General features: G+C 44.5%; 1 protein-coding gene across 3 annotated transcripts in view; it reads left to right on the top strand.

Moving 5' to 3' along the window:
- MYO18B (myosin XVIIIB) overlaps positions 1 to 26,227 on the top strand; it is a 402,342-nt gene that overhangs the window by 33,523 nt on the left and 342,592 nt on the right. The window contains exons 9-11 of one of the 3 annotated variants that reach the window (XM_069961327.1): positions 1,632 to 1,830; positions 14,562 to 14,704; positions 15,738 to 15,838. In XM_069961327.1, coding sequence (XP_069817428.1) covers positions 1,632 to 1,830; positions 14,562 to 14,704; positions 15,738 to 15,838 — 443 coding nt within the window. Of the gene's footprint in view, positions 1 to 1,631; positions 1,831 to 11,201; positions 11,253 to 12,162; positions 12,225 to 14,561; positions 14,705 to 15,737; positions 15,839 to 26,227 lie in introns of those variants that run through there. The other 2 variants (XM_069961329.1, XM_069961328.1) reach the window with 2 other exon arrangements.

The following is a 26,227-nucleotide window of genomic DNA, read 5'->3' as shown; positions in this document are numbered from 1 at the left end:
TGGTTGCTAGGGGCAACTGAGCCAGTGTCACTTTACACCATGGTCCTCCTTTAACCAAATGATGTAAACTTATAGCACGCGTAACTAGTGCTTAGTGTCTAACCCCCTAATCTGATATTGATGGCCTATCTAAAGGGGAACCATCAAATTTTAAAAGGTCAGATAACGCTTTGAATGGGTTACGGGTCACGGAACGGCCAGTCTCTGAAAAGACCATCCCGGCCGGTACTGCAGTACTGGCTGGATGATCTGTAGCGCAGCAGAGGTCTGATGCGGGCGCATCCGTGCGTGCCCACATCAGGACACCCCACTGCACACTATGGAGTGTGCGGCCATAGTATGCACTGACAGCGTTTTCTGCGGCCGCTATTCACTGAATAGCGGCCGCAGAAAACTGATATGTCAGTTTTCTACGGCGCCGCTAGGTATCCCGGCCGGGATACCATGTGTATACACTCCGGCCGGGATCCCTTCAGCCTGTAGCATTATGTAAGTTCTTACATAGTCTTACATAGTGTGAACATAGCCTTAAACTACATTCACATATTTAGTAGCTTTTCAGGATCGTATTGTATAGCTGCAATGGTTGCCTACAATCCATATTACGTAATATGGCTTATGTAATGCATCCGTAATTCATATTTTTTTGCGGATTTTGGAAACGTCATAGATAGATTAAGGTGATCCGTAATTTTTGCGGATGTTACTTCCATAACATCCGCAAATTACAGATGCCCCCATAGACTTTTATGGTTCAATCCGCACTGCAATTCTGTTCCGTGCTAGAACTTGTTAGTAATTTTTATGGGAGCAATTTTTGCGGATTATGGATCCATAAAACTACGGACAGCGTGAACTGCCCAATTGAAGTCAATGAGCCTTAAATTTGTCCGAAATTATGGACAAACTTACAGGACGTGTGACTGTAGCCTAAGACCTCATGCATCAAGCAGTATTGCAGCTCTCTTTTCCTTTATAACTATATACGGGCTAACACTCTTCTGCATGTACCAACCTATGCCTCCAATTTCATATGTACAAAAACTGACTCTGGCATACTCTACCAAATGCCGTATGGAATACCCCTTTATATATGGCACCCGACAGCAGCACACCAAGGCTGTACAGCATCCACATATTGCTGTAAGGATCCGTTCACATAATCTTTCCATAAATAGGAAAATAAAATTCCAATGACATATGCAGTTTCCTCTGAGTACACTAGGTGGCACTGTACATCTACGTATTTAAAATTGCATACACAGTTCAACTTATGGCTGTAAAGTCTAAATACAAATTCATTCATATTTGCAGTTAGCAGCTCATACAATTCAACACTGGCAATTTTACTGTCCTAGTATTGGCTTCTGACTTGATTATAGTGTAAATCTATTACAATTTGTCGGCTCAGAAAAACACATTTCACACGGATTACTTTGAAAAGGTTACAAATAGTTCTATTATTCTTTTTATACTATCTGTCTTGACAGTTGGTTACAGCACCGGTGTAAACTTAACAACCCTCTTACATAAATGATTGCAAAGTGTCCTTCAATATAGAGGGCAGCTGAGTGTCAGCTTGGTGCATAGTCCCTGACAGGCATACTAAGTCTACTTGCTCTTTCCTCCAGGTATTCAAAGGGAAGAAGGACACCATGCCACCTCACATCTGTTCTGTGGCTCAGAAAGCCTATTGGAACATGCTAACCCAGCGCCAAGATCAGACAATTGTGCCATTGGGCAGGAGTAGTGCAGGCAAAACCACTTGTTGCCAGACGGCATTGGAATACCTTGTGGATGCTGCTGGGAGTGTGAACAACAGAGTAACAGGTAGGGTTAATGTTTCCAAATGTTAAATAATGCACTTGGGGAGAAGGAATCCTCTATCTGAGTATCATATTGGCAGTTCTGTGTTGGCAAAGACTTCAGAAGAGCAGGATTTAAGGGTAGTGATTTCTGGCAGTGTTAAAATGAGTCACCAGTACAGCCAGGCGGTGGGAAAAGCAAATCATATGCTGGGCTGTATATATATAATGGTATGCTGGGCTGTATATATATAATGGTATGCTGGGCTGTATATATAATGATATGCTGAGCTGCATATATATAATGGTATGCTGGGCTGTATATATAATGATATGCTGAGCTGTATATATAAAATGGTATGCTGTGCTGTATATATATATATATAATGGTATGCTGAGCTGCATATATATAATGGTATGCTCGGCTGTATATATAATGATATGCTGAGCTGTATATATAAAATGGTATGCTGTGCTGTATATATATATATATAATGGTATGCTGGGCTCTATATATATATAATGGTATGCTGTGCTGTATATATATATATATAATGGTATGCTGGGCTGTATATATAATGGTATGCTGGGCTGTATATATATATATATATATATATATATATATATATATAATGGTATGCTGGGCTGTATATATATAATGGTATGCTGGGCTGTATATATATGTAATGGTATGCTGTGCTGTATAGCTAGAGGTATAACCCGTAGACTGTGATCCCGCTGTATAGAGCTTTGGTGATACCACATCTGGAATACTGTGTCCAGTTCTGGAGACCTCACCTAAAAAAGGACATTGATAAAATAGAACGGGTCCAAAGACGGGCTACAAAAATGGTGGAGGGTGTCAGGCATAAACCATATCAGGAAAGACTTCAGGATTTGAATCTGTATAGTCTGGAGGAAAGAAGAGAAAGGGGGGACATGATGGAAACCTTTAAATGTGAAAAGACTTAATAAGGTTCAGAAGGGAAGTGTTTTTACTAAAAAAAAAAAAAAAAGAACTCGAGAACAAGGGGATACAGTGTGAGGTTAGTTGGGGGAAAAATCTGAAGCAACGTGAGAAAATATTACTTTACTGAAAGAGCAGTAGATGCTTGGTACAAACTTCCAGCAGATGTAGTAGGTAAATCTACAGTAACTAAATGTAAACCTGATTGGGCTAAACATACTGTATATCTATCTTAAGCTAATAAGAAGGGAAATACTAACAGGGCAGACTAGATGGACCCAGTGGTGTTTTTCTGACGACGGTCGTCTATGTTTCTATGTCACCATTAGCGTTGATATTAGATTTCTATCCAGCATAGTAATAATCAGCTTTTTTGTTATTTATTGTTACAGTAACCATGTGCACCATTGGTAAGACTGTGCTAATATAATGTCTTAGGGAAGGGGTTGTCTTATTAGGGGGGGGGGGGTCATAACCGATGGATGCTCTGTTAGTTTGGCTCCCAGTCTAATAGACACAAGCCATTCATGTATTATATGAAAAGTTATCATGTAGTAATATGTTATCCCTGTGCCTGGCTGAGTGCAGCCACCTATCGATTCCGATATCGATTCCCTTTGACAGTGGCTATTAGTAGTGACCAGGGGCGTAGCTAGGATTCATGGGGCCCCATAGCAAAAAACTGTATGGGGCCCCATGAATCCTGTACGCCCACCATTTATGGCCAACTCCCAAACACACACAATGATGCACATATATACACACAGAGGCACCATTAATATATATACAGATACACCACTGACATACACACATTCACACTAGAATGTGATTACACTAGTGCAGATGTATACACCATGAGTAGACTGTACACAGGGAAATCATCTCAGTGTAATAAGAAATACTGAACTAGAAATATCTGCTGTATTTTCTTTTAATGGTGGGTTCTTTTATTAGAGCCCAGCATTAATAGAAGCTGCTGCAGAACATCTTTGGGAGCAAACCTGTCAATCACTTGAGACACTACTGACATACACAAACACACACATATACACCAGTGTTACAGACATTACTTACATATACACACATATACACCAGTGTTACAGACACTACTGACATACACACATACATACACCACTGTCACAGATACTACTGACATATAGACACTTGTCACAGACACTACTGACATATACACCACTGTCACAGATACTATTGACATATACACCCCTGTCACAGACACTACTGACATATACACCACTGTCACAGACACTACTGACATATACACCACTGTCACAGACACTACTGACATATACACCCGTCACAGATACTACTGACATATACAGGGCCGGTTTTAGACTAGATGTGGCCCTGGGCAAAGTTGAAGGTGGGGCCCCAAATGCTGAAATATTTTAGCAACAATTTAAGGTCCCCATACATGTTACTCTTTTGTTGGTGGTACCTGTTGCTCCTGGTGGGTTTGGCCATCAGCGTAAGGTGTATGGGGCTCTCTGGACAGTCCTCTGACAGATGATATCAGTGGACATAGGGGGTCAAGCTTGATGGAAAATCAACGCCCAACCTCTTTGTTCTCAGAGAGATAAGCCGCCATCAGATCTGTATGGCTATGGCTTTCCCCTCTCATAGAGAACACAGGAACACTCAGATGTGCCAAATTTCTGTGTATGGGGAGGACGGGACCGGATGGGACAGATAATTGTCAGCTGAAGGAATGTTCAGCCAGCAGTTATTGGAAGTGTACGGCCACTTTTAAGGCCGTATTACACGGCCTGATATTCTGCAGAAGTGAGCGCCAATCTGGTAGAATGGAGCTCGCTTAGAGAGCCTACTACAGCAAAAGCTATGGAGGAGATTTATCAAACTGGTGTAAAGAAGAATTGGCTCAGTTGCCCCTAGCAACCAATCAGATTCCACCATCTTAGAATGTGAGTAATGAATGGTGGAATCCGATTGGTTGCTAGGGGCAACGGAGCCAGTTTCACTTTACACCATGTTTAATAAATCTCCCCCTATGTGTATATATACAGTATATCATTAGTGATGTGTGTGCAATCCTTGCTGTATAAAGTAAACAATAAAGATATATACTACCTGATCACGTTCCCCGGTGGCCTCAGGCCTTGTCTGTGATATATACTACCTGATCATGTTCCCCAGTGTCCTCACAGAGCGATAGAGTCCTGATTCGGACTATTTTCGCTCCATGTATTAGGCCCCTTACTCAGTTCAGAAGGTTACATGCCGGGACTGCCGCTATATGCCAGGACTGCCCCTACATGTCAGGACTGCCACTATATGCCAGGACTGCCCCTACATGTCAGGACTGCCACTATATGCCAGGACTGCCCCTACATGTCAGGACTGCCGCTATATGCCAGGACTGCCCCTACATGTCAGGACTGCCCATACATTCTGGGACTGCCGCTACATGCCGGGACTGCCCCTACATGTCAGGACTGCCGCTACATACCGGGACTGCCGCTACATGCCGGGACTGCCACTACATGTCAGGACTGCCCCTACATTCTGGGACTGCCGCTACATGTCAGGACTGCCCCTAAATGCCAGGACTGCCACTACATTCTGGGACTGCCGCTACATTCTGGGACTGCCGCTACATGCCAGGACTGCCGCTAGTGGTGTAAACACAAGAACTATTTATATGAATTGCTTTAAAAAAATAAAATAAAAAAATCACTATAATCAGGACCAAATATTACCTCCATACCGTTATTGAAGAAAACTTTACTATATATAGGCCAATATTACCACCATAAAGTGACCGCCCCATAATGACTGTATATATACACTATATACAGACCAATATTACTGCCATAGAGTGACCGCCCCATAATGACTCTATATACACTATATACAGACCAATATTACTGCCATAGAGTGACCACCGCATGACTCTATATACACTATATACAGACCAATATTACCGCTATAGACTTTCCACTGTATAATGAATGACTCTTTATACACTGTATACAGACCAATATTATGTGGCTGTCACTCTATGGCTGTACTTTTGGTCTGTATATAGTGTATATATAGAGTCATTATGTGGTGGTCACTGTATGGCGGTAACATTGGTCTGTATATAGTGTCATTATGTGGTAGTCAATCTATGGCAGTAATGACTATATATACACTATATACAGAACAATATTAATGCCAAAGAGTGACCACTGCATAATGACACTTTATACAGACCAATATTACCGCCATAGAGTGACCGCCACATAACTCTATATACACACTATATACAGACCAATATTACCGCCATAGATTGACCACTGCATAATGACTCTGTATCCAGACCAATATTATGTGGCGATCACTCTGCTGGGTTCACACTACGTATATTTGAGGCTGTATATTTCAGGCCTCATAGCAACCAAAACCAGAAGTGGATTGAAAACACAGAAAGGATCTGTTCACACAATGTTGAAACTGAGGGGATGGCCGTCATTTAACGGTAAATAACTGCCATTATTTCAATATAACAGCCGTTGTTTTAAAATAACAGCAAATATTTGCCATTAAATGACGGCCATCCACTCAATTACAACATTGTGTGGACATAGCCTTTCTGTGTTTTCAATCCACTCCTGGTTTTGGTTGCTATGAGGATCTGACTTGAGGACCAAATACAGCCTCAAATATATGTAGTGTGAACAAAGCCTATGGCTGTACTATTGGTCTGTATATAGTGTATATAGTCATTATGTGGTGGTCACTGTATGGCGGTAATATTGGTCTGTATATAGTGTCATTATGTGGCAGTCAATCTATGGCAGTAATGACTATATATACACCATATACAGACCAATATTACCAGCATACAGTGACCACCACCTAAGGACTGAATACCACCTTATTATTTTTCTCAATACAATACACCGTATTGCCTTATATACATAGGAGCTGCAGCCAATCAGCGGCCTCAGTGGTCATCGGCAGCAATTACATAGGACTGATGAGGCCAGAGAATGGCTGCAGCTCCTATACACAGTCTATTCACTTCAACACTTGGGAGTCAGCAGTGCTAACTCACACACTAATATATATATATATATATATATATATATATATATATATATATATATATACACACTCACACATCCATGAAAACACATTATACAGATACAAACCACCCAGTCCATACACTATACACAGGACATGTAACACACACTACATTCATCCATGATACACTTACATTCATACACATTACACACTACATGTACACAGTGTCGGACTGGGGTACCTTGGCCCACCAGGGAAATTGATTCTTGGGGCCCACCCAACATATAAAGACATAATCAGCGCCAAACCTTTCACGTTAGTACAGCGACTTTGCATAGAGCTGTGTATGTGACCAGCAACGCTAGTGCACTGCCAGTCACTTATACAGTTGTTACGGATTCATGCAGTTGTGGTAAAACTGCACCATTTATGTAGAAACTTTAATGAAATTCCAACAATATTGCTGTAAAAACACATCAAAAATGTTGTGTGTGAACACAGCCTCAGAAGATGAAGGAAAAAATGACCATCTAGTCTGCTCCTCTATTACAATCTCCAGCAGAGGAGACCCATGACGGTTTATTCTAGCCTCACCACAAGCTGTTGGGCTGGAATAAGACTTTAAAGGACCATCATGAAAAGCACATCAGTGGTCATTAAAGTGTTAAAGGGGTACTCTGGTAAAAAAAAATATATATATAATTTTTTTTAATCTGATGTCAGAAGTTACAGATTAGTAAATTACTTCTAATTAAAAATCTTCAGTCTTTCAGTACTTATCAGCTACTGTATGTCCTGCAGGAAGTGGTGTATTCTTATTAATCTGACACAGTGCTCTCTGCTGCCACCTCTGTCCATGTCAGGAACTGTCCAGAGCAGCAGCAAATCCCCATAGAAAACCTCTCCTGCTCTGGACAGTTCCTGACATGGAGAGAGGTGGCAGCAGAAAGCACTGTGTCAGACTGGAAACAATACACCACTTCCTGCAAGACATACAGCAGCTGATAAGTACGGGAAGACTGGAGATTTTTAATTAGAAGTAATAAATAAATTCGTATAACTTCCTCACACCAGTTAGTTTAAAAAAATATTTTTCACTGGAGTACCCCTTTAAGGTCAATACAAAATGTCAGACAGACGTGATTAAAAGTTTAATCTGTCTCAGGGGTGAGACACCCAACAATGGCCAGAAGGTCACTCAGTCCATCATAATGCAAGTGAGGGGCTGAGCACTCATTATAGGAGATGGGTTCCATTATAGTCTATGGGCCCGTCATGTGTAACATGACTGATGGAGTGATGATCTAGCCACCACAGGAGGTCTCAGCACTGCCCCCCCGACTGATCGAAACATTTCACACATCTGCATGATGTCAAAAGTTTTTATAATGACAGTCCAGGCTCTTGCACACATCCGTGTATGCCTCCATAAATGCACCGTCCATAACCGCACGCTGCCCAAGTCTATGCAGCCCGGCTGCAATCTGGGCCATTTAATAACATGTATTTCTTAGGGGTTCTGCTGATTACAGGAAACAAACTTTATATAATATAGTGGAGACAGTGACCTGTAATCAGCCGGACTGCGCACAAGGTCTGGGAGTGATGCTTCACCTGGCTGTTACTATCAGAGAGACCCCGACCAAGCTAAACCTCTCATATGTCAAAAGTTCATTCAAATAACAGTTAACACTTTAAAGACTGCAAATATTCATAATGAATGGCTGCAGCAGGTCATTGCAGTGATTGGCTGAGCGGGTTGTCAGCGAGTCAGGACCAGTAGAAGCAGCAGGAGTGCACCAGTGGAAAGAAAGCGGTAAGCATGGTGTCACACAGCTAGGTTCACACAGTAGTTTGGTCATTTTTTTTGTAACCAAAACCGGGAGTGGATTTGAAACACAGAAAGGCTCTGTTCACACGCTGTTGAAATTTAAAATAACACCAATTATTTGCCATTAAATGGCGGCCATCCACTAAATTTCTACAGTGTGGGAACATATCCTTTCTGTGTTTTCAATCTACTCCTGGTTTTGGTTGCAAAATACTGAGCAAAAATACTGTGTGTAAACCTAGATTTAGGCTGGGTTCACACCACATATAACACCGGCTGTTTTGTGACGCAGCTGGGTCACAGAGCAGCCGGTGTTACTGGAGATCATCCCGGATAGTACTGCAGTACTGGCCGGATGATCTTCATTTCTGCTGAATTCGGATGCAGGTGCACCAGTGTGCACCCGCATCCGAATTCACCACTGCACACAACGGAGCGTGTGGCCGGAGCCGCACACTCCATTGTGTGAACTGCCATGTCTGTACGGCCGCAGAAAAATGACATGTCAGTTTTTCGTGCGGCTGGAGCGTATACTATGTGTATACGCCCCGTCTGGGATTCCATTCATTCCAATACAACGTATGTTTTGCATAAATCGCGGCTGTTATTGCAAATTGCAACAACAGCTAAGATTTATGCAAAACATATGTTGTGTGAACATGGCTTTAAGATGTAATCTGCCATTTTATACATCTACTAGTAGAAGAGAGAGAACACCATGCGGCGCACATAGCTTATTACTGCAGAACAAATGTGTGTAAGTGGCTAAACTTGCTGCTCACCTTGGGCGGTCATGCTACAAGCCCAACACCGCCAGTCACTTTAGCGGTGGTTTGTACACCTTGATGCCGCTTGCAGCCCTTTCAACGGAACCAGGAGACTTGGTACAATAATTCAGCAGCGAAGATAGCACCAAAGTAGTACAAAATCTTGTGACTTTATTCACTCCCTCTTGTGCAATGTTTTGCCTTTCTCAGAGCTAAAACGAAGAATTTTTACTACTTTAGTGCTGCCTCTGCTGCTGCTCCGGAGGGGGTGCAGTCAGATGAGGGGTGCATAATCCTACCCATCACTGATACTACTGCTGCTGCTCCGGAGGGGGTGCAGTCTGGTGAGGGGGTATTATCCTACCTATCACTGATACTACTGCTGCTGCTCCGGAGGGGGTGCAGTCAGATGAGGGGTGCATAATCCTACCTATCACTGATACTACTGCTCCGGAGGGGGTGCAGTCTGGTTAGGGGGCATAATCCTACCTATCACTGATACTGCTGCTCCGGAGGAGGTGCAGTCAGATGAGGGGTGCATAATCCTACCTATCACTGATACTACTGCTGCTGCTCCGGAGGGGGTGCAGTCTGGTGAGGGGGCATAATCCTACCTATCACTGATACTGCTGCTCCGGAGGGGGTGCAGTCTGGTGAGGGGGGCATTATCCTACCTATCACTGATACTACTGCTGCTCCGGAGGGGGTGCAGTCTGGTGAGGGGGGGCATAATCCTACCTATCACTGATACTGCTGCTCCGGAGGGGGTGAAGGCCGATGAGGAGGGGGCATAATCCTACCTATCACTGATACTACTGCTGCTGCTCCAGAGGGGGTGCAGTTTGGTGAGGGGGGCATTATCCCACTTGTGTCTGTGTCTGCTGCTTATATCTTTATTCTTGAGTCGGTACAATAGTTGAGAAGAAGTTTGCACTCTGGAGGTCCCAGTTGTGCAGGAGATCCGTGAGGTTTGGGCGATGATCAGCTGATTCAGGATTCTTACATTATAGATGATAGGTGTTGTATTAGACGTAGGAGTAAGATTTAAATCAATGGATGAGGCGTTTCTAAGGGAATCCTCAATAGATCTGATGATCTCATCTGATGAAACCCGTCATCCATTGATTAAAGTATTACTGTTATATCTACTACAACACCTATCATCTGTGATGTGAGAATCCTCAGCTGATCAGAGCCTAAGCCTCATGGATCTCCGGCACAACTGGACCTCCAGAGTGTGAACTTCTCATCACATACACACAGTATACATATATACACAAATAGACATACTGCAGACATACATACAGTATACATATATACACAAATAGACATACTGCAGACATACACAAACATGCAGACACAACACACCTTACATATATACATCTAATCATACTAACACACACAGACTCACCAACATGGATACACAGATACAAAAGCATGCAGATTACACATATAAACCATCTATAGAACTACATTACATAATATACACTATATACATGATAGAAAACACACATATATATCACTCACATGCATAAACACATGACACATGTACAGACACACACTGATGACAGATAGACAAGTATATACACACACACTTACATGTTCAGCAGGGCAGGAGGCTTCAGTCTTCTTGTCTCCATCTTCTCTTCTCCCAGCCAGGCTGGGCAGCCTGCAGCCTCTCCCCATCTCCTGTGCACCGACTGCACACATAGCAACAGGAGAGTCACGTGATTGCAGAGGGGAGGGGGGATGGAGGAGGCTCTGCTGCTGCTGCCGCTCTCCTGACAGGCAGGAAGAGGTCAGCGCTGAGGCCCAGAGCTGATGTAAGGAGCCAGGTGAGCAGGGGGAGGGGAGGGCCCATGATTACAGAAAGAACGGGCCCTGATGCCGTGCTGAACTCACCCCAGCAGTGTGGGAGCCAGCAGGGGGCCCCTTGAGCTCCCGATACCAGGCAGCTTCCAAACGGGAGGCCCCTCTCTGGCTTAGGGGAAGGGCCCTGCAAGAGGGAGGAGGGGGTGGGGCCCACCGGGGGATCCCCCGTCTCCCCGGTGGCCCAGTCCGACGCTGCATGTACAGTATACTTACTCTGTCTAGCATGTTGGGTGTAGTGGTGAATCCCCCTCATGTACCATGCAGCAGGCTGTCATCCTCTCCTCCATCGTCCCGACAGCTCCACACCAGAGGAGGAAGTCACGTGCAGTAAGAGGAGCTGGAGGGAGGGGGAGGGGGAGCTACACACACACACACGGAGCAGACACCAAGCAGCGTCCTGCAGCCTCTGCGTGACCCCTGATAGCAGCAGCCAGGGATCACTGCCAGACGCTGCAGGACGCTCTCCTACTGGAACTGCGGGAGGGGGCCCCTGGGGGATGGGGGCCCTGGGCATTTGCCCTGCTTGCCCCCCCCCCCTAATTCCGGCCCTGGACATATACACCCCTGTCACAGACACTACTGACATATACACACATATACACCCCTGTCACAGACATTACTGACATATACACCAATCACAGACACTACTGACATATACACACACAAAAATACATAGCTACAGTAGATACACTCACTAACATATACATATATAGCCACACACTCACTGATACACATACATACACAGACTCAGCACTTACAGCTCCCAGGCTTCCCCCTCATCCTCCTGTAGTTGGCTGATCTTCACACAGAAGTATTGAGGACCTTTGGGTCATGTGATAAGGTCCTTCATCCTCTCCTTCTGTGCGGTGCAGGCCCTGGCAGGTCCTGCTACTCTTTTCCTCTCCTGATGTGTAGCCTGCTCACCCGGCACTACAGTAAGCGGGCTGAAGAGTACAATGCCGGATCCCTCTTCCTCTCCGGGCCCCTGGGGGATGCGGTAGGCGGCTCTCTGTGGCATAACTACCATGAAGGTGGAGCAGGCTTCCTGGGGCCTCTTTACTGCAAGGTCCCCATAGCAGTCGCCTTCCCTGCATTCATAGTAGCTACGCCACTGGTAGTGACAGTATAAGGAGACTGAGGGGACCTCACTACCAGTTGTGGATTATGTGTTAGCTATTGCTATTTTGGGGCCTATTGATAATCACAGTAATGAAGTAATGCTACATCATTAAAGGGGTTATCCAGCGTGGAGGCACTTTTTTGGGGGGGGGACCGGGGGGAGGTGGCTGAAATAAAAGACGTCCACTCACCTCCCCAGTTCCAGTAGCGGGTCACTCATCGCGGCCCTGCTTCTCGCGCATGTGTGAATCCCCAGGGCCGCCGCCGATGTCAGTAGTGATTCCGTAAGTATACTGTATGACACTTCCGGGTCCGCAGTTGGGGGGGGGGGGGGGAATGGTGGGAGGGGGGACATGGGGAAGGGGGCCATTCACTTAAATAACACACATTACAATGTTGTATAATTTTGTAATGTGTGTTATTTAGTAAAAAAAAATGGCTTAGATCGCACTACCCCTTTAATTCCACCTGGATAATATCAAATATACAAAAGTATCCAATTATCTTAAGATTCCTTTTCAAGCGACATCTCCGCCTCTACCATAAAATTATATACTCAAAACAAACAAATGAGAATAGTTACCATTAAAAACATTTATTTTATTGATTAAAACTAGAGATGAGCGAACCTGGAGCATGCTCGAGTACATCCGAACCCGACCTTTCGGCATTTGATTAGCGGTGGCTGCTGAAGTTGGATAAAGCCCTAAGGCTATGTGGAAATCATGGATATAGTCATTGGCTGTATCCATGTTTTCCAGACAACCTTAGGGCTTTATCCAAGTTCTGCAGCCCCCGCTAATCAAATGCAGAACGTTCGGGTTCGGATGGACTCGAACCCGGTTTGCTCATCTCTAATTAAAACCAATGTAGCATCAGAAATGCTCAGTAAGAAGAAACCAGACCCCAGTGTACAGACAAGTAGCATCCAGAATAATAGTTGGATAATATCTTTAAATCATGGTGAGGTATGTATATGTCCCCCCCAGTAATGGACTATAATAGGTCCGTTTTGGGTGGTAGCCCGGGGCCCTGAGCTCCTGGGGGCCCATGGCCACCCAAACAGACTTATACTTCAAATGGTGTATCGTCTCCTGGCTACAGTTATGCCATGATTTGCAATAAATCGCTGCTTTTTTTTTAACCTCGATTTTGCTCAAATCAGGGCATCAGGACTGTATCAATCTTGTACTATAAACACTAAGCTAGTTACAGTGGGGTGGGGGTGAACAGCCTGGGGCCTATGGCAACATTAATCCGCCCCTGATCCCCTTCACAACACATATCAACAGTTGTGCCCCTAACTGGGCACAAATAACAGCCTATTTATGATAGGAATCATATATAATACATACCATCCCGCACTCACCCATCGGTGCAGCTTGTCCATGACACTGTCAATCCCCCTCGACGCACGTTTCACGGTATTACCGTTTCATCAAGAAGGAATAACTGACTACGGGCTCAACCCGCTATTTATGGGAGCAAATGGATGCCGCCGGTGACTTTGGCGCCAGTCGCTGGGTGGTGCGAAAATCCAATTACTGCCACTCCCAGCCGCTCTGTGATGGAACGCATATCTGGCACGTGACACGCACCTGGACAAACGCACATGAGGCTGTTTCGGAAGGACGCTTGTACTCTTTCCCACACTTCTGGTGCTCCACCACCTGACCTCTATAGTTACCTATCATTCCTAGAGGCCGATGCACTTGTTATGTAAAGGATAAAGGAGCTGTTACAAAGAGACTTATCCTGTATGAGGTTTATTCTCTAGCCTGTAACTCCCACTTTAATCCTATAGAGGGAGATTTATCAAACATGCTGTAAAGTGAAACTGGCTCAGTTGCCCCTAGCAACCAATCAGATTCCATCTTTTATTCCACACAGACTCTTTTGAAAATGAAAGGTGGAATCTGATTGGTTGCTAGGGGCAACTGAGCCAGTTTTACTTTACACCATGTGTGATAAATTTCCCCCATAGTGCCTAATGATATGTATCCATATCCCTTTAGTTGTATGCTAAACCCAGCCTGGAATGTCCTTTCACTGTCCTGAAGCCTATAACACGGGTACCCTGTCAATAACTCTTATTATATGGACTGATCTGATTAACAGAGACTTGGATAACACCCATGTGGGTTTTTTTTTAGTGGAGAAGATTCATGCAATGTTCACTATCCTAAAATCCTTTGGTGGAGTGTCAACTAGTGATTGTAATAACTCCACCCGCTTCTCCATGGTCATGTCTCTGGACTTCAATTCTGCTGGACGTGTCACCGCAGGACACTTACAGGTAATGCACTTCATTTACCAAAAATGACTTCTTACCCCAGAAAACAGCTTTAAAGGAGAAGTCCGTTTTTTTTATTAAAGTATTGTATTGCCCCCAAAAGTTATACAAATCCCCAATATACACTTATTACGAGAAATGCTTTTAAAGTGCTTTTTTCCCTGCACTTACTACTGCATCAAGGCTTCACTTCCTGGATAAAATGGTGATGTCACTTCCTGGATAAAATGGTGATGTCACTTCCTGGATAAAATGGTGATGTCACTTCCTGGATAACATGGTGATGTCATGACCAGACTCCCAGAGCTGTGTGGGCTGTGGCTGCTGGAGAGGATGATGGCAGGGGAATGCTCAGTGTCCCTCCAGTGCCCTGCGTCCCTCAGTGTCCTCCTGCCATCATCCTCCCCAGCAGCCATAGCCCGCACAGCTCTGTTGCCACCTCTGTCCATGTCAGGAACTGTCCAGAACAGTAGAAAATCCCCATAGAAAACCTTTCCTACTCTGAACAGTTCTTGTTATGGACAGAGGTGGCAGCAGAGAGCACTGTGTCAGGCTGGAAAGAAAACATCACTTCCCGCAGGACATACAGCAGCTGATAAATATTGGAAGACTTTTATTTTTAATTTTGATTTTGTAATAGAAGTAATTTTCAAATTTGTATAACTTTCTGACAGCAGTTGATATATATATATATATATATATATATATATATATATATATATATATATATTTTAGCCAGGGTACTCCTTTAAATGTTAAAACAAATGAAAAATATAATTAAAGTACAATCCCCATGTGTTGCTTACACATATCCCCCCCATTTGTTTATCTCTGCTAATGCAGGGACAATATGGCCAGGAAAAAATGGTAAAAAAAATTTACAATCTACTTGAATTGAGTTTTCTTGGTCAGTTTATATAAGTAATAATGATAATAACTGCACTGAGTTGTTTTGTGCCGCTAGCAAAAGTTTTTCCAGTTTTGTCGCACAGTGTATTGAGCAATTCTGTCATTGACATAGATTGTCGTTTTATAGACCATGCTCTTGGAAAGAATCCGCGTGGCCCAACAACCTGAAGGAGAAAGTAACTTCAATGTGTTCTCACAGTTGTTAACTGGAGCAGATTTGGGTCTCAGGTAGGTACGCTTGTCACATTCTGTATAACATGAATGTGGTTGTTATTAGAGACTGACAGCAGATGGCGCTATATTATCACATTACTCTATCTCTTCCATGTACTTCAGAATAGAATCTTATCAAGTGCTTCCTTTTGTTTGGGGCTGGTGGGGAATATCTTACGGAAACACCTGCCTTTCCAACACGTGGTGGAGTTTTTTTGTTTACTAGAATAAATATTAGAATATCCCATCTTCTTTTTTTTTAGGCTGGGTTCACACTACGTATATTTCAGTCAGTATTGTGGTCCTCATATTGCAACCAAAACCAGGAGTGGATTGAAAACACAGAAAGGCTCTGTCCACACAATGTTGAAATTGAGTGGATGGCCGCCATATAACAGTAAATAACTGCCATTATTTCAATATAACAGCCGTTGTTTTAAAATAACAGCAAATATTTGCCATTATATGGCGGCCATCCACTCAATTTCAACATTGTATGAACAGATCCTTTCTGTGTTTTTAATCCACTCCTGGTTTTGGTTGCAATATGAGGACCACAATACTGACTGAAATATACGTAGTGTGAACCCACCCTTATAAATCTGTGTGTTCTCCATTTCTGAAGGGCTCTACTAATACAATATAAATTTCTGTTATTTCTTTTCATTCTCTTTGCAATTCATCAGTATATGTTTCTACTTTCTAGTAGTAATAAAGAGGACAACCTCTGATGGCTATTAGGGGTTTTCTGACTATACAATACAATCCTATCACTCTGTAACTATGCAAATTTGCCATCGTGAAGTCTAGGAAAGTTGGACCATAGCAGATGTAATGGTGGCAATATTGGATGTACTTGGATTATCAAGAAACTGATATACTGTACCTGGAAGCAGCTACATTTTTTAAAGCAAGTTAAAGTGAATGATATTATATATGCTGGAAATTGTCATTACTTTTACTCCAAGCTTTCCTTCTCTCTATACATCTTCTTAGAGTATGTAAGATGACTATTCTAGTAACTCAATCTGCTTTAGGTGATCATCATCATTGATTCATTGACTATTTGCATGAAATAAATCATTTAGATTCGATTCCTGAATTCCTCATTTGCAAAGTTCCCGTTCTCACCACTAGGTGGAGACAACTATCCAGATAAATCCTATGAACAAGCATGATGTCAATGAATTCTGTTACATTTGCTGTTTTTAGGGGCAGTTGAGACGCTTTTCACGCCTTCTGTAGACACAAGTAGTGTAACTTACAGCTGAAAGCCCATAGCTTCAAGTGCGGGCCCTAAGCCTTTCCATAGATTCCCTGTGTGCATGTTTGCCGCTTCTCCTTCCATCTCTCGGTTGCATGGTGCTGCAGAACGTGTTACTTCTCCATAAATACATAATGAATGGAGGTGGCAGCCAAGAGGATTCAGTTTACACTGCTCCATCACCAACCGTATGATCACATAAGTGGGTCCCACTGTGTCCGCTTAGAGATCCGCTATTGGAAGGTATCTAATGCTCTGTTACCCATACATAAGCCTAGGATTGTCTTGCATTATTTTCTAGCCTGCGGCAGCCTTTCTGTTGGCATTGATGGAACCCTAGAGATTTTTTTTTTTAAAGAAAAAGCTTCTAGCCATCGGTTATCGGCTTCATGTTGTATTGACATTGCCTGTAAAGGATTTGATACATGGTTCAGCCGATGGGATTTTTACAGCCTGGGAATAGCCTGATTAATGTCCCGTGTCAAGACAAAGTCTAATGGTAATCAGGAGGAGGCTGATGCATAGTAAATGGGTAAACAGAGAGTCTCCTTGTCCTTAGCTGTGACATTGCACGTTCAACACAAGACTCACTTGCTTCTGCGCCTCTGTGGTGATGGAATGGCTAATAGACCATACTGGGCCTTAGTGGCTGAATAAAAAACTCATGAATCTAAGCTTAAAATCAAACAAAAACTAAATGGATATGAATTGTGGAACGCTAAAAGGCATTGGAACTCGTCCAGAGTTTGGCTTTACTTAACCTGGGACAAAGTATCAGATTGCTGCCCTAGGCTTCTATTTACATTTATCTGGTGGCGTTTCCTTCTGGCGCCGGAGGGAAATGTATCTTTGAACTGATCCTATTAATTTCAATGGGACAGTTTAAAGGGATAGTGCGGAGTTCAACATTTATTCACTAAATAACACACATTACAAAGTTATACTTCGTAATGTGTGTTATTTAACCCCTTAACGACATCGGGCGTAAACTTACGCCCTCGCGCCCTGGTACTTAGCGCATCAGGGCGTAAATTTACGCCCGATGTTTCCCCGATCGCTGCGTGTTCACACACAGCGGTCGGGGAAGATGGCCTGCTATAAATCATAGCAGGCCATCATAGCTTCACGGCACGGGGGGTGGTTAACACCCCCCGTGCTTACGATCGCCGCTATTGGCTAATCAATTCAGATCAGCCAATAGTGGCGATCGGAACCTTTCCGGGTCATCGGTGACCCGATGACCCGGAAAAAAATGGCGGTCGGTGCTGTCCGAGGACGGCGCCGACCGCCATTACTGTAAAAAGTAATGTTGATCGCCGTGCCACCGGCCCGATCGCCGTGAACGGCCGGCCGGCCGTTCACGGCGATCGGGCCGGTGGCACGGCGATCAGAGTCCCACAAAATAATAAATACCTGCCCTGGACCCCTCAGCTAGGTAGCGGAGGGGTCCTGAGCAGGTATTTGTACATTACTCACCTGTCCCGGGCTCCTGATCGGCGTCTTCCGGGTTCGCGGCGTCCTCCGTCATTACGTTCGGTCTTCGGGTCTTTCCGGCGGTCCCCGTCGTCTTCTCTCGGCTATTTTCGGCTCCAGCCTCGTCAATTTCCGGATTTTGCGCTCTGCTGCCCCCTAGCGGCTGATATGTGTAATACACTTATCAGCAGCTACAGGGATATTCAGAATATAGAAAATTTTTATTTTTTTTTTTCCAAATTATTTTTTTTCTATTTTCCGCACCCTATCGCCGCTGAGTGTTGATCAGCATCGCACGAAAGTGCGCTGCTAATCAGCAACTCCTCCTTTTTGGCGTAGGGTGTTTTTTTTCTGTAATCTACTGCCACGGTCTGCTTATAAGTGTCGCGCATAAGTGCGGCATTTATCAGCAACGCCTTTGTTGGCGTAGGTTTTTTTTTATACTTACTGTAAAAAAAACACGTAAAAAACACTACATTACATTGAATAAAGTTTGACACTACACCACTACATACCCCATATACTAGTCCCCATATAAAGATGGCCCCCAGGGTGTTTTCGGTATCGGACGCATACGCTATTGTTGCCTCCGACACCGAAACAGCCAGTGAGGATGAATGGGGGGATCCTTCTTTCCTCCATTCATCCTCATCATCCAGTGACGTGTCTGGGGGTAGCGTAGCGTACGCTGCCCCCCAGACACGTCTTTTCCGCCAGTACCGTCCCAATAAGAGATGGCGGTATGGAGTGAAATTCTACTAACTCTGTGAGAGTACCTCAGGGTACACTTACAGATTTGGGGTACGTGCACACTGCGGAATGGCGAAGGATAACCCTTTGTGCATTCCGCAGCTGGCACCCGCCGGCGGACTGATGCGGGCGCGCGTCTCCACCCGTGTCAAAGACTCCATGTTATGCATGGGCGGATTCCGTCGTCCGTCCAAAGAATGAACACGTTGGACGGAGAGCGGAATCCGCCCGTGCATAGAATGGAGTCTATGACACGGACGGAGACGTGCGCCTGCATCAGTCCGCCGGCGGGTGCCAACTGTGGAATGCACGAAGGGTTATCTGTCGCGATTCCGCAGTGTGCACATACCCTTAGAGTGTATGAAGGGACACCCGAATCCAGCCCCAGATGCCCCCCTCCCCCCCCCCCCCCCCATCCTCGGAGTTAGTGGGAAGGTCGTCCGGGAACTGATCTTCCCACTGCTGGATAAAGGTCACCACCTGTACGGGGATAACTTTTATACCAGCACCCCCTCTTCCGGTCCCTCGCTGCCCTGTAGCTTGCGGCACGATCCGAACATATCAGAAGTAGTAATAGCGCCCTAATATTTAGCAGCCATGGAGCGGACCCAGCGCTTCTGGATATGAAGGACCCCGGATCGCACCAGGACAACATTTTCCAGGTGACGTACCCCACACTGGAGAACAGGAGACCCCAGAAGAAGTGCAGAGTGTGGGGTAACAGGGGGATCAGGAAGGACAACATTTACCAGTGTGCCACCTGTCCTGATCCCCTCGGCCTCTGCATACTGGATCGCTCCAAGGCGCACCACACGTCACTGGAGTTCTACATTATCTAAATTCTGTCCCTTATTCCTATTTCAGGGGTCACGTTGGTCCAGGGATTATTCTGATCGCCATTATGGAGTCGGGGAGGAATTTTTCCCCTGTGATGAGGCTACTGTCGTCTGCCTTACGAGGGTTTTTTTTTGCCTTCCTCTGGATCAACACAGGTTGAGTTTGATGGACACCTGTCATTTCCAACCTTATAAACTAATAATTGGCCTAATACCCCCAAATAAATTAGAATTGTCCCTTTTCCCCAGCTAAATAGATATGGCCGCCATTCCCATTAGAGGAGGCCATGATGCAATTACAAAGCCTCTGTGCTGCCAGGACAGTAGAAACCCCCCACAAGTGACCCCATTCTGGAAACTACACCCCATAAGGAATCTAACAAGGGGGGCAGCGGGGATATGGCCCCCTGGTGACGGCCACATTTGGGACGTGAAAATGAAAAAAATGGTATTTTTTATTTTCTCGGCACATGTTTTACGTAAGTGCCTGTCACCAGTGGGGTCCATATGCTCACTGCACCCCTTGTTAGATTCCTTATGGGGTGTAGTTTCCAGAATGGGGTCACTTGTCGGGGGTTTCTACTGACCTGGCAGCACAGGAGCTTTGTAATTGCGACATGGCCTCCATCCTCCATTCCAGCCTCTAAATGGCGCTCTGTCCCTTTGGTGGCTTGCCCTGTGCCCATATGGCACATTATGTCCACATGTGGGGTATTTTCGTACTCAGGGGACACTACCCTACACGTTTTGTGTTCATTTTCTTTTTTAACCCCTTGTGGAAATGGAAAAAATCAAGGCTAGACCAACATTTAGTGTAATTTTTGTAAAATTTTTACTCTAAATCATTAATCTTGTCATGATTTTTTCATTTTCACAAGGGGCTAAAAGATAAAAAAAAACACTAAATGTGTAGAGCAATTTCCCCTGAGTACGGAAATACCCCACATGTGGACATAAAGCGCCATGCGGTTGCAGGGTAAGCCTCCGAAGGGAAGGAGCGCCATTTGGTTTTTGAAGGCTGGATTTGGATGGAATGGATTTTAAGGGGCCATGTTGCATTCAAAAGGCCTCTGTGTTGCCAAGACAGTTGAACCCCCCCACAAGTGACCCCATTATGGAAACTACACCCCTCAAGGAATGTAACAAGGGGTGTAGTGAGCATATGGACCCCACTGGTGACGGGCACAAATGTGGAACAATGTGGCGTGAAAATGAAATATTACATTTTTTACACTATAATGTTGGTTTAGCCTTGAATTTATCATTTTCACAAGGGGTTAAAAGAGAAAAAAACACACAATATGTGTAGAGCAATTTCCCCCGAGTCCGTAAATACCCCACATGTGGACATAAAGCGCCATGTGGGCGCAGGGCAAGCCTCCGAAGGGAAGGAGCGCCATTTCGTTTTTGAAGGCTGGATTTGGATGGAATGGATTTTGAGGGGCCATGTTGCATTCAAAAGGCCTCTGTGTTGCCAAGACAGTTGAAACCCCCCACAAGTGACCCCATTATGGAAACTGCACCCCTCAAGGAATGTAACAAGGGGTGTAGTGAGCATATGGACCCCACTGGTGACGGACACAAATGTGGAACAATGTGGCGTGAAAATGAAATATTACATTTTTTACACTATAATGTTGGTTTAGCCTTGAATTTATCATTTTCACAAGGGGTTAAAAGAGAAAAAAACACACAATATGTGTAGAGCAATTTCCCCCGAGTCCGTAAATACCCCACATGTGGACATAAAGCGCCATGTGGGCGCAGGGCAAGCCTCCGAAGGGAAGGAGCGCCATTTGGATTTTGGAGGTTGGATTTGGCTAGAATGGATGATGAACGCCATGTCGCATTTACAGAGCCCTCGTGCTGCCAAAACACTGGAAACCCCCCACAAGTGACCCCATTCTGGAAACTACACCCCTCAGGGAATCTAACAAGGGGTGCAGTGAGGATATGAACCCCTTGATGACGGGCACATTTGTGCCATGAAAGTGAAAAAATGAAATTTTTCCCTTTCACGTCACATTGTTCCACATTTGTGCCCGTCACCAGTGGGGTCCATATGCTCACTGAACCCCTTGTTAGATTCCTTGAGGGGTGTAGTTTCCAGAATGGAATCACTTGTGGGGGGTTTCCAGTGTCTTGGCAGCACGAGGGCTCTGTAAATGCGACATGGCCCTTGAAATCCTTTCCAGTGAAATTCAGCTTCCAAAAGCCAATTGGTGCTCCTTCCCTTTGGAGGCTCGTCCTGCGCCCCCTTGGCACTTTATCGCCACATGTGGGGTATTTCCGTACTCGGGAGAAACTGCGCTACACATTTTGTGTCTTTTTTTTCCTCTTATCCCTTTAAGAAAATGAAAAATTGAAGGCTAGAACAACGGTTTAGTGTAAAAAATAAATTTTTCTTTTTTCACGCCATATTGTTCGGAAAATCTGTGAAGCACCTGTGGGGTCCAAATGCTCACCGCACCCCTTGTTACATTCCTTGAGGGGTCTAGTTTTCTAAATGGTGTCCCTTTAGGGGTGTTTTTTAGGTTTTGGCACCCCAGAGCCTCTGCCAACCTGAAGTGGTACAGTCAGAAATGACCAAATATAACGGAGGCGTTGAAATTCACTAGGCGCTCCTTTGTATCTGAGGCTTGTGGTTGCGTCAAATAGCGCAATAGGGCCACATATGGGGTATTTCTGTAAACTGCAGAAACGGGGCAATAATTATTAGGGTGCATTTCTCTGGTAATAGGTTTATAATTATGAAAAATATTGGATTACAATAAAATCTCTGCACAGAAAATTAAAATTTTCAAATTTCTTACACACTTAGCTTTTATTTCTGTGACTCCCCTAAAGGGTTAAAACACTTTCTGGATATGCTTTTGCAGAGTGTGGGGGGTGCAGTTTCTGAAATGGGGTGCTTTGTGGGGCTTTCTAACATACAGGCCCCTCAAATACACTTTGAACCTGAACAGGTCCCTAAAAATATCTGATTTTGAAATTTTACTGAAAATTTGGAAATTTGCTGCTAATGTTTTAAGCTTCCTATTGTCTAAAAAAAATTAAAGATCGTTTAATAAATGCCGCCAACATAAAGTAGACATGTTGCTAATGCTATTTAATATATAATTTATGTGGTATAACCACTTTCTGTATACGCAAAAAAGTTTCAAAGTTGGAAAAATGCAGTTTTTCACATTTTTTCACATTATTTGGGTTTTTTTCATAAAGATTTGTTATGATTATCGACTCCAATTTACCAGAAATGTAAAGTACAATATGTCACGAGAAAACAATCTCAGAATCAGCCGGATAGGTAAAAGCATCCCGAAGTTATTAATGAATAAAGTGACACTGGTCATATTCATAAAATTTGTCTCTGTCATTAAGGCCATTTCAGGCTCTGTCCTTAAGGGGTTAAAGAGGATGTACCACCAGGTACATCCTCTCTAATCTGAACCGACGGATCGAACGGTAGGCCGACCCGCCCCCAGTGGGAGGGAATTACCTCCCCTGTATGACGTGGCTCCATTAAAATGATTGGAGCCGCGTCATAGAGGGGAGGGATTTCCCTCCCACTGGGGGCGGCTCGGCCGGCCTCCAGTGCTTGAGCACTGTCCGATTCCCTGCATAGAACAGCACAGTGCACAGAACCGGGCCGCGGTCCGAAAAACAGACCTCTTCCCTGTGATGGCGCTGTTTGATCCGTCGGTACAGATTAAAGAGGATGTACCTGGTGGTACATCCTCTTTACGTGAATGGCCCCCTTTCCCGTGTTCCTCCACCCCGGTTCCTCCAAGTGTGAAGCCGTATACTCACTGAATCACTGTCGACCCCGACCGCCATCTTGGGTCGAACACACACGTCATCTTAAGGAGGCCGACAGGGGTCGACAGTGATTCGGTGAGTATACGGCATCATACTTCCGGGTTGGAGGGAACACGGGGAAGGGGGCCATTCACTTAAATAACACACATTACAAAGTTGTATAACTTTTTAATGTGTGGTTTTTAGTGAATAAATGTTGAACACCACACTACCCCTTTAAAGCATCTGGTGTGCTGATAGTCCTATTTGATCATCGGACGCCAGAACGTGCCATGCAGCGTGCTGTACAGCCTGCCCGTGATGAAAAAAAAAGTATAGAAAGCCGGATGACGACTGTTGCCTTTTTGGCATCAGTTGTGTTCAGTTTCTGGAAAAAAAAACCTGATAAATGTAAACTCGGCCTATGTAACTACCCTGCTCAAAGCAAAGGGACTTGTTGGTAATAGCTCTACCCCACAAATGGAGCAGAGCGCTTAGTAGTCCCCCTAGTTATACTTACCTAATAATATAAGAGAAACAGATCGCTGATCTCAGGGAGACCAGCTGGTCTCCCTAAGATCAGCGATTTGTTTCTCTTATAGCTCTACTTAGCATTGCTCCAATCTAGCCAGAATCCTGCTCCACGCTGATGAGGGGCAACACCCCGAAACAGCTGTATGTGGATGGATACCTAGCCTCTGTTTTTCCCTTGTCATTACATTGACTTATAGGGCCACTTAATATGGTGGTTTCCTTACAGGAGCCACCCCTTGGCTGGGTCCTTCCCGGAGGGATATCTGGCTAGTCCTGTGTTTTGAGACTCTTCAATGAGGCTCCACGGGATCTTCTTTTGCATACCTAATAATATGGAACTGCTTAGTAGATATCATAGTCTATAGATTGACTGAAGCAAATATATAGAGAAATGCTAAGTCATTTTGTAGCACTGGGGTCTGGACAACTGCCCACAGTGCACCAATTCTCCCTAGTTGGCCCACTCTGCCTATATTCATTAGTGGGGCTGGCTGGCTGGGGGTGTGTTGGTGCATGGGGGCAGTAGTCCCACCCCCAGTGCATCCAAATGACTTATTATTATAGGGATTAAACTGCTAATTAGAGTTCAGCAGACTTGAGGAAACTGTCTGGGTTCGGAAAGTTCTCCAAACCCGAAGTTGAATGCTGCCAACAAAAAGTTGGATGCCCTAGAGAGTCCTGGAAAACATGAATACAGTCTATGGCTGGGTTCACACACAGTATATTTCAGGCAGTGTCTGGTCCTCATGTCAGGTCCTCATAGCAACCAAAACCAGGAGTGGATTGAAAACACAGAAAGGCTATGATCACACAATGTTGTAATTGAGTGGATGGCCGTCATTTAATGGCAAATATTTGTTGTCCTCTTTAAACAACGTCTGTTATATTGAAATAATGGCAGTTATTTACTTTTATATGACGGCTATACACTCACCATCACCATTGTGTGATCATAGCCTTTCTGTGTTTTTAGTCCACTCCTGGTTTTGGTTGCTATGAGGACCTGACATGAGGACCAAATACTGCCTGAAATATATTGTGTGTGAACCCAGCCTACGGCTGTGTCCATGCTTTCCTGTCAGCCCTAGGGCGGAATCCAACTTCTCCAGACGCCGGCACAGAGGAGAAAAATAAGAAAATAACCTTCATCCTCAGCCCCCTGTGTGCTATAGGGACATATCAGCAGGTTAAATGCTTCTAACCTGCTGATAGCTTCCTATTAGAGATGAGCAAACCTTGAGCATGGTCCAGTTCATCCGACCCCGAGAGTTCGGCATTTGATTAGCGGTGGATGCTGAAGTTGGATAAAGCCCTAAGGCTATGTGGAAATCATGGATATAGTCATAAAAATGTCAGTGTCCCAATAACTTGTCGTGTACCCTTGAACAGCAATTTCAGCTTGACAACGACATCTCATGCTGTTCACAAGTCATCGTATTGTCTGCTAAGGCATGGCATCTCACTCTTCTTGAAGGGCGGCCCTCAGGTCATTAAGGTTCTGGGGTACAGCGTTATAAGCCTCTGCATGACTGATTCCATTGGCTTGCTATGGGATTCAGGTCTGAAGAAAGTGCAGGCCACTACATGGCTATATCTGTATATCTAGCCTTTTAGTATCAAAAGGTCAAGATGCTGTCCAACTGTCACGTCCCCGACCAATCACTAGCAGCACTGGGAAATAATCTTTACATTTCTTTTGCTGATGGGTCTGCTTGACACTGAGTGCAGGCACATTATAGCAGCAGTGTG

Source organism: Dendropsophus ebraccatus, chromosome 3 (genome assembly GCF_027789765.1).
Source record: "Dendropsophus ebraccatus isolate aDenEbr1 chromosome 3, aDenEbr1.pat, whole genome shotgun sequence".
NCBI classification, from domain to species: Eukaryota; Metazoa; Chordata; class Amphibia; order Anura; family Hylidae; genus Dendropsophus; species Dendropsophus ebraccatus.
This window is presented reverse-complemented; position numbering and strand designations above follow the sequence as displayed.